This window comes from Pundamilia nyererei, unplaced genomic scaffold (assembly GCF_000239375.1).
Source record: "Pundamilia nyererei isolate P.nyererei 1_Seehausen unplaced genomic scaffold, PunNye1.0 scaffold00140, whole genome shotgun sequence".
Lineage (NCBI taxonomy): Eukaryota > Metazoa > Chordata > Actinopteri > Cichliformes > Cichlidae > Pundamilia > Pundamilia nyererei.
The window spans coordinates 1,052,694-1,062,879 of NW_005187541.1; the positions used below are offsets into that span (position 1 = coordinate 1,052,694).

At 40.6% G+C, this 10,186-nt stretch overlaps 1 protein-coding gene across 1 annotated transcript; it reads left to right on the forward strand.

The window, feature by feature from the left end:
• The first annotated feature begins 1,275 nt into the window (after positions 1-1,275).
• On the forward strand, positions 1,276-10,186 carry LOC102192632 (high affinity cGMP-specific 3',5'-cyclic phosphodiesterase 9A). Its single transcript, XM_005744217.1, has 14 exons — positions 1,276-1,363; positions 2,716-2,877; positions 2,965-3,016; positions 3,185-3,287; positions 3,559-3,701; positions 3,774-3,833; positions 5,343-5,520; positions 7,274-7,396; positions 7,927-8,019; positions 8,098-8,165; positions 8,703-8,805; positions 8,875-8,979; positions 9,420-9,566; positions 9,945-10,186. Exons 1-14 carry the CDS (start codon positions 1,276-1,278, stop codon positions 10,134-10,136), a joined length of 1,617 nt encoding a protein of 538 aa, XP_005744274.1. The 3' UTR covers positions 10,137-10,186.

Sequence of the window (10,186 nt, forward strand, 5' to 3'; positions counted from 1 at the left end):
AATCAAAATCTCATTTTCTTATGTGATTATCACTTCTTATGTCTCACCTGGCTGTGCGCATCTTTACTTAACTCATTCACTGCCAGCCATTGGCAGTGAATGAGTTAAACCCATTGACTCATTCACTGCCATTGACGGCTATAGACGTCAATGGCAGTGAATGAGTTAAGTTTGAGAACCTCTACATTTCTATTCATAAGAAACATCTCATAACATTTTAATTATGATAAAAAATTCCTGCTTCAATCACCAATCCTAAGATTGAAATATAAAAATGTGTAAAACTGAAAAAAGTCATTGTGCAGGCATCATATTTTATTTTCTAAGATTTCATACATTTTGGTACAAAGTCTTAAAGTTTAAATTACAAAAAAGATAAATATTTCAAGGAAAGAAAAACACATTTGTGCAAAAACTGGAAAGAAAATTGAATAAATTTGAAAACAAATGCAATAAATAAATACATAAAAATGAAATATATCAAAATTAAAATGAAAGAAAACTTAAAACTGTGGAGAATAAAAGCAAAAATACAAAAATATGAACTAAAAATATATAAAAGTTAAATTTTAAACAACAAACAAAAAAAGCACATACAAAAGTTTTCACATTTAGAAAAAAAATGGCCATATTAGGATTAAAGTTGAAATTTCGACATTAAATTTAATTAGTATTTTGAGAATAAAAGTCTAAATGGGGAGATTGTGGTTGTTGTTTCAACCAAACAACTGAAATGGCTCCTGTACCTTCTATAAAATTCTTAACATGGTCCTAATACTCTTTCATAGCAATGTGCCTATGAACACAGCATCACAGCATAGGGGCACAACGTGCACTAAACAGCAGGTTCGCTACAGCACTTAAAAATCAGCCAAAAACACTCTGATTGGTTATCTCATTCTCAGTTTGACTCTATAAAGACCATTCTCTCTTTCTTGTAGAACTGTAATTATATTTGTATTAAAAATCAACACCATGTTTACCTCTGTGCCCTTAATTTGTCACCCGCAATTTGAGAACCACTACTGTAATCATTTTTTGAAAAAAAAAACCACCCTCATAACCTTTGTAATTGTTATAAAAATCAAAATTTCGGGTGAGGACAGTTGGCTATTGCTCTGAGAAATGTTGGAGTCCAAAGGCAGGGGAGGAGGAGGAGCTTAGGAGGAGGTGGAGAGGGGGTGGAGTGTTTATCATTAAGATAATAAGAGGAGATAGACATCAGAGCCAGATCAGCAGTGCACACAGCAGCGTCAGTGGGTTTAGATTCATGACATGGAAACAAAAGTAATCTACTTCACGGTGAACGGGAGACCGGAGCAGGCGGAGTTCCCGGTTGATTGTCCGGCTCAGGACGTCAAAGGTAGGAGCCGAAGCTGAAGTTTATGTTTCATATGATCAAATGCATTCTAACGTGTTGTTTTGGACAAATGAATTAAAGTGGAATATTCTTATGCTTAGAGTTCAGGAAATACTCTTTTGTGACTAAAATCAATAAAGCAAATTTGATAAATGGATCAACATAAGACAAAGCAGTCTTTGCTGCAAATACAGCTGCCACTGACAGCTCCTCACCTCTCACAGCAGCTTCAGCCTTTGGCATCATGGTCTCCACGCACATTACATACTGCAGATTTTACTCATTAGAACAGGGCTGTAACTGCAAGCAGTGTTCTTACTTAATTTAGATGACTGCATTTAACTTCTACTGTACTAGTTTTTGAAGTTTACTTTCCTGTATTGAATTATCTGAACTTTGTACCTGCATAGTTGTAGACACTCGTTCCACTTAATTTGTGCTTGATTTTTCTAAACAGTTCTGCAGTGAGAAGCTCAGAATCGAGGCACTGTCAAAAATGTTTACCTTTACATCTTTTTTTGGTTAATATTTCAGTGCAGTCATTTATAGAAAACTTTACATGTGTGATGCGTGTTTTTCAGCGTTTGTGACTGATAATTATAATAGAGACTCCTGCAGTGCCTAATGCCTCCCAATCATGTTCGGGGCTGCTCGTGTTTCTGAGACACTACGGTGTATGGGGCACATTAAGGCAAAAACCCCCTCAGCTTTCTAAGTACTGTAATTCTCTGAGAACTGGGTATATTAAAACATTTCTAAACTAATATTAGATGAAGTGCTATGAATATAAATAATAGAGCTCTTTTAGTTTAATATACATTGTATGATTATGGAAGTTCATATTGAATACCCAAGTATGAGTATAGCACAACCACACTAACCAAATTTGTGTAAATCACCCCTCTTAAGTAGATTTTACTTTTTTCTGATAAACTGTTGATGTTGGTTTTTGTTATAGTTGGTTGTTGTTGCTGATTGTTGTTATTGGTGGTTGTTGGTTGTGGTTGTTGCTGATTGTTGCTGATTGTTGCTGGTTGTGGATTGTTGTTGGTGACTGTTAGTGTTGCTGGTTGTTACAGTTGTTTGACGATAATGGGTTGTTTAGATACTGAGCACTTTACAAATATTATATAAGTGTTAGCACAAAAATTATACCAATAACCTAAAGAAAACAAAATGCAAGAAAACTTTCAAAATAGCTCAGAACAGACAAAAAATCTAAGTCTAAATGAAATGATTCATATCAAAGTTGGTTAGTAATTTGGACGTGGTTATATATATCTGTTCATTTGAATAACAGTTCCTGGATTTCCTCAAGTGATTCTATAAAATAAACCTCAAGCTGGTCTTTCTAGATCTGTTCCGCTCTGCCGCCGAGGCCGGACCCCATGACATCCTGAAACTGTACAACCCTAAAGGCAACATCATCAACATTTCTCCGAGCCTTGAACCCAACAGCCCCAACCTGTGCTACAAGCTGGAGGTGGTGGCTGCCGACTGTAACAGTGAGCTGTTAGGTATCTTTAATTAGGCATCGTGGGAATGGCAGTGATCTAGTTCACATGGAAACTGTTGACAGTCTCCATCTTTTTATGTCATTTCAGGTGCCGAGCTTGCTGGTGCACTAGGATTTGACCTGTCATCCATGGAAAAAAGGTAGGTGGGGCAGGCCGGGTATTAAAGGAGAGAACATGCGTAAAGATCTCTTAGGTATGCTACCATCAGTGTGCTTTTTAAAGTCTCATATCAGGCATTAAAGACCAGAATCTGAGCCATGACACGTACAGCTGAAAAGTTCATGAATGGTTGCTTCACTGATCCCAGACTGCAGGGCCTGGAGAAGAAAATCCTCATCGAGGCTGGCGAGACGCCTGCAGTTGTGTATGAGATGAAGAAGCAGGTGGATTCATTCAGAGAGAAACTGGAGGTATCCCAGCAAAGTTTCCCACATCCAGTGTTGTGTTGTTTAAGCTTGTTCCGCCTCAAATAACTGAACAAAAATACCAGAAGTTTTTTTAAATTCAAAACTTAGAGACAAACATGGGGATAAAGTGGGTTTGGCAGGTGGGGGAACCCTATGATTAGATGTCACAGTGCAGCAGGCCTGGGGAAATAATCACTTAGGAAGAAGTCAGTAATAATTTGTAGTGTGAGCTCCAGTAGGTTTGTGTTCAGTGCTGCTTGCCATTTGTCTTCAGAGTGTGGAGCATCTAAGCTGGCTGGGGCTGTTCAAAGATCTCTCGGAGGGAACCCACAAGCCCTCACCGTTCTACCACAAAAGGACGCTGCGTAAAACCAGGGAAGAGTGTGAACATGTGCGGGAAAAGTTCCTGCAAATGAGGTTTGTAAAAATTCACACTAAAATGTTTGGAATAATTTGCTATTCTTACTCCTCATGCCACAATCTTTGCAGCACTTTGGAGGTATCTGAGGAAGTGAGGCAGTACCTGAAGACGCCAACCTTTGATAACTGGTAAGTTTTGCTTTAAAATGCATGAATCCAATTGCTTTTAATGTCACCTGCTGAATCTGTGTTCATCACCCTGATGCGTCTTTGTGATCCTAAATAAACGAGCGCACCTGTTTCCTCCGTGGACAGTGAGGCAGGCGGTCAGCTAATGACAGTCGTGCCCTGCAAACACATCTGATGTGTTTCTGAAGAGGATGGAAGCCCTCAGCCTTTTCTTCTGATCTGCACACTCATCTCAATATGAATAGGCCTGGATGAGGACTCGCTAATTAAAAGAAGGTCTTTATAAAAGCCTTAATATGCACACTGCGTTTGAAGTGAGCGCCATGCATTCACTAAGGTTCGGTTATCTTTTCATTTGTCCAAAAGCTTTTAAAGCAAACCTGCAGCAATAGAGGAGCATCGATGAGGTTAAGTTCATCCTACTAAAGCTTGGAGCTAAATTACAGGATTCCTCTAAACACCTGATAAAATGTGCTTTTTGCAAGTTGGCCAGTGCAGTATTATCAGGAATAATTCTGACGTGATCCTGCACTCTTGCTGCTGTAAACAAATTTACTGAAAAGACTAAAACCCTCAGTGTGTTCGTATGTTTCTCAACACAGGAGTGCAACCACTCCTCGTGAACACAGAGCACAGTCAAACATGTGTTTGAAAAGAAAAAAACACATGAGTTTTAAGCAAAAATGCAAAAGTAGATGTTCAGTAGCTAGATAAACAAATGTGGGAACAGGGTCCCAGCAAACAGAAAGGTGATAACGCTATACCTGCACTAAATTTTGGAGAAATATAGTGAAAACTGATGTTTTTATGAATATTTTAGTGCTGTCAGCATTAATCGCGGCAAATCTCTGTTAGCGAGTTATCGCAGATCACCCTGATGCGTGTGGCTGGACGGCGCTAACGCGTTAACGAGCATTAATGAGGTGTGCAGCCACAGGCACTGGGCGAACTCGCTAACAGAGATCTGACGCGTTAATGTGGTTATGGCGTTAATTTCGTTTTAGCGAGATTAACGCTGACAGCACTAGAATATTTTTTTGTTTGTGTCAGTCAAAATAACATTTTTTGTTCTTTCTGGATTTGCAAGACTTTCACCTTTTTTTTTAAAAGAAAAGAATTTCATGACAGATGGTTATGGTCCTCACTATTCCAACTTTGGCATCAGAGGGTTGAATATGTCTAAATGGTTCAATAATTGTCCTCTTTCCTTCCTCAACACTTCAGCTGACTCCACAGCTTCTACATTTCTGTGTTGAATAATTATCGTCTGCTTGTCTTTCCTCAAAATCTTGTCTTGAAAGATGTGCTGAAAGATCCATTCTTGGACTTTGTAGCAATGGGAAATTTATGTCTTTTACATTATCTGTGTGTCCATTAGAAAACATTTCACCATTCAAGGTTTTTTTTGTTAAGCTGAAAATTGGCAGGTCACATTTAGCCTGGAAATCCGAGTGGAAGGACAAATGTTGACTGGTTGGCTATTGATTGTTTTTTTCTGGTGATGTGCAGGCAGTGGGAGGATGCAGAGATTATGGTGCTCCTGCAAGTCATGTACACAGATTTAGACTTTATACCAACCTTCAACATCGAGCCCGAAGTCTTGCAGCAGTTTCTGTTCGAAATCTATCGCAGATACAACAACATCCCTTTCCACAACTTTAAACACTGCTTCTGTGTGACCCAGATGGTGAGTATGTTTAACACCTGCAACTAAGGGCGTAATTCCCAATTACGCTGTGGTTAAATTTACCTACAAATACTTAAAGGCAGTTACACTAGAATAAGAGGGTAAAAAGTTAGTTAGGAAACAAAGAAAGTAATTTTAAGTACTGTGTAGTTTCATGGTAATAATGGTACACAGCACTTTTCAGGTTGTGAGGCATATTTTGGCTCCATCACTAAAAGCTCACACAGGTCTACAAATTATTAAATATAGCGCACACCCCGAAAAGTACAGCATATTTACACATATGTAAGAAATATTGTGTTTTTCTGCAAAATCCATCCATCCATCCATCCATCTTCTTCCACTTATCCACGGCGGCCAGGTTGCAGGGCAGCAGCCTAAGCAGAGAAGCCCAGACCTCCCTCTCCCCAGCCACCTCCTCCAGCTTATCTGGGAGAACACCAATGCGTTCATAGGCCAGCCGAGAGATATAATCTCCCCCAGTGTGTCCCAGTGGGACATGCCCGGAACACCTCACCAAGGAGGCACCCAGGAGGCATCCTTATCAGATGCTCGAACCACCTCAACTGGCTCGTTTCAATGTGGAGGAGCAGCGGCTCTACTCTGAGCCCCTCCCGGATGGCTGAACTTCCCACCCTATCTCTAAGGGAGAGGCCAGCGAACCTTCAGAGGAAACCCATTTCCAACACTTGTATCTGCTATCTCAATCTGTCAGTCACTACGGACAGCTTGTGACCATAGATGAGGATAGGGACTTAGATTGACCGATAAATCAAGAGCTTCGCTTTTACACTCAGCTCTCTCTTTACCACAACGGACCGGTACAGCGTCCGCATCACTTCAGCTGTAGCACCAATCCGAAAGTCGATCTCCCACTACCTTCTGCCATCACTCGTGAACAAGACCCTGAGATACTTAAACTCCTCCACTTGGGGAAGGAACTCGGAGTTGGCACTCCACCATTTTCCAGGTGAGATTTGGAGGTGCTGAGTCTCATTCCCCCTGCTTCACACTCAGCTGTGAATTTTTCCAGTGCGAACCATCACCCGTTGAAGCCAACAGAACCACATCATCCGCGAAAAGCAGAGATGGGATTCTGAGACCACCCAAGTGAAAGACTTCCGCCACTTGGCTACACCTAGAAATTCTGTCCATAAAAATGATGAACAGAATCGGTGACAAAGGGCAGCCCTGCCGGAGTCCATCACCCACTGGGAATGAGTCCGACTTATTGCCAGCTATGTGGACCAAGCTCTTGCAATGGTTGTATAAGGATCGAATGGCCCGAAGCAATACGCCAGACACCCCATACTCACAAAGCACCTCCTACAGGACACATGTAGACTGGTTGGGCAAACTCCCATGCACCCTCAAGTATCCTTGAGAGAATAAAGAGCTGGTCCAGTCTTCCACGACCAGGACGAAAATCACATTGTTCCTCCTTTCTCTGAAGTTCGACTAACGGATGAACTCTCCTATTTAGCACCCTGGCATTTCTGCAAAATTATCATGAAATTACACAGTTTTCAAATTTACTTACGGTATAATTATTTGCTTGTTTCCTCTAAGAACGGGACTTGTTCCCCCTTATTCTAGTGTGCCCATCTTTAAGTATTTGTAGGTAAATATAATTAGATTTTAATTTGAAATAAAAATTGGACATTATAAAGTGATACCAATAAATGCAGGTAAATCCTTCTTCTTCATTCTCTCCATTTGTGTTGTTGCCTTTGTTTGTCTTCCCTCTGAGCAGATGTATGGTTTGATCTGGCTGACTGACCTGAGGAGTAAGATGGACAGCATTGACCTGCTGATTATGCTGACCTCTGCAGTCTGCCACGACCTCGACCACACGGGATACAACAATGCCTATCAGGTACACAAAGCACACTTTTTAGGCTTCCCTAGTACTGAAACTCAGACCTGCATTGTGGTTTGTTGTACCAGTTGGAGTTAGAGCACTCCCGGCCTACATATCAGAATATGAGAACAGAATTTTGATTCAACCTGAAAATTTGGCTCGGTGCGATTTTTGTACACATTTTCTCACTAGATGATGTAAAACTGTGATATGGCAACAATTTTCTGCATGTAATGGATGGCACTTACTGCTTTCATATAATAATGAAACTCCTTTAAGATTAGGGAAAAGTCTCTTTGAGACTCTTTGAGAACCAGTCCATGTAATTCTGTGTAGTTTCATCGCTTAAAATCTTTTATACCAGTTATTTCGAAACTACCACCTTTTGCACTGTAGAAGAACAGCCAACACAGGTTTTGCTGGGACTTCAGTGCAGATGATGTTACAACACTCTGTGATGTTTTATTCATCTGAATTTTCCAGTTTTCCAAAATAAGGTTGAGGCTTGAACTTTGGTAAGAATCTCATGTCTGACTGTCCTTCAGATAAACGCTCAGACTGAACTCGCTCTGCGCTACAATGACATCTCTCCTCTGGAGAACCACCACTGTGCTGTAGCTTTCGAGATACTGGAGAGGGTAAGAATGAAAACCCTCCATTAACCTGCGTACATGCATGGATGACTCCACAGTGACCCGAGAGTCTTTGTTTCATAGACAGAGAGCAACATCTTCAGGAATCTGTCCACGGATCAGTACAAACGGATACGAGAGGGGATCATCAAGTGAGATCATCTTCCAATAGTCATGTTTTTAATTTTTCTCCCCCCAAAAGGAGGGAATATGTCTGCCTGTCTGTCTGTTTGTTAGCAGTCTAGCATCCACAATTTTCAAGATATCATGTTCAAATTCTGTGTGCCGGTAGAAACCAAGCTAAAGGTGATTTAATTTTGTGTAAAAATGCTAGACCTTGAGGGACATGTGTACCTAGTTTGGCTAAGCATTTAACCTTAACCTTCATTGTTACGTCCAAGGTCAAAGTTGACCTTGAAAAAACTTTGTAGAAACCATATTGAGTAATATATCATAAGAAAGGGCACGCAGAGAGCAGTGCAAAACACTTTTTATTTTGTCAATACAACACCCTACAGTGTCACAATGATGTCATAAGATGACATCAGTATTTTATAATAAAAACACAAAAAAACCCATCAATGTGTTAGTGTAGTCTTTGCCTTCTGTGGGGAAGTTGTGATCTCTGAGTGCTCTTGTTCATCATGATATCTTAGCACAGAATTTATAATGAGCACTGATTGTTTCAGATGCATTCTGGCCACCGACATGTCGAGGCACAATGAGGTTCTCAACAAGTTCAAGTCCATCCTTCCAGTGTTTGACTTCACCAACAAGGACCACAGAGACGTGGTAAGACTACAGAGCACCGTGGAAATTTGGAAGCATGTATACATCTATTTACTGTTGTTGTTTGTGCAGCTAATGACGATCCTGATCAAAGTGAGCGACATATCCAACGAGGCCCGGCCCATGGAGGTGGCTGAGCCCTGGCTGGATTGTCTTTTACAGGAATTCTTCAACCAGGTACCGACTCCTGCTGAACTTTGTCAAGACATTTCAAAGTGACAATATGATATGATGCTGTTTTTGATGAGATATCTGTAACTTAAAGAGAGATGTTTTGGAGCACAGTGACCTGAACTCTAAATGTTTTGGCTCTACCATGAGATTCAGGGACGGTCCAGCTGATTTTTGAAGGGCAGAGACAAACTGTGAGGTTCTTTATAGACACAGTCTGTTATCAAGTTGTGTGACCTTGTTGGTGCAGTTCATTATAACAAACGCAGATTAACTTCACTTTTTAAAGCTACAGAAACTAAAATATATTACCTTTTAAATTCAAATGTTAAACCCACTGTGGCCTTACAGTAATGAGGGTGTGCCACACAGCTGAACACCCCTTATAAAGCAATAGAAGTAAACTAAGTTAAGTGGGTCAAATCTGTCTCCTGTCGTTCTGTCAGAGTGATGTGGAGAAGTTGGAGGGCCTTCCCGTTACCCCCTTTATGGACCGGGATAAAGTTACCAAACCTTCATCTCAAACAGGCTTCATCAGATTTGTTCTTCTGCCTCTCTTCATCGAGCTGGCCAACCTCTTCCCCTGCCTGGAGGTATTAAAATCAAAAGTACGGAGAAAATGTACTGTATGTACTTCTTTGAAAGCATCTTTGCAAAATTTAATGAAGACTTTCACAGGAAGGTGTCCAAAACATCTTAAATAAGTGGCTCAGATGAAAAGAAAAGACTAAAATAAACAAAAAAAAAACCCTAATTGGTGTGAAAGGCAGCACAGGTAAACGGTGAACAGTGTAAACAGGGTAAAATTTACAAAATAAAACAGGAAATTACTTTACAGAAACCCGTCCTCAGCAAGTGTTAAAGTACAGCCGGCCTTTTTCTACAGTAAGGAACTCATAAATGGTTAAATTCAACCCATGTTTTTTGGTCAATTGTAATCAGTTTAAACTTTTTTTGCAATAATTCTGCAGCAACACATTATTGATCCCGTCCGGAAAGCTCTCGACTACTACACAGAGATGGAGAAAGCTCTGGAGACGGAGCAGCAGAACCGGGCTCAGAGCGAGAACGCAGCCAAGAGCAAGGAGGCAGCGGGAGGCCGACAAGACAGCCAGACGGACGCCGGGCCAGACACCTCGGAACCAGAGTCACAGTTAACATGAATGATTTCATATCAGTTCACTGTCATATTGATTATTTGGTGGACTAAACG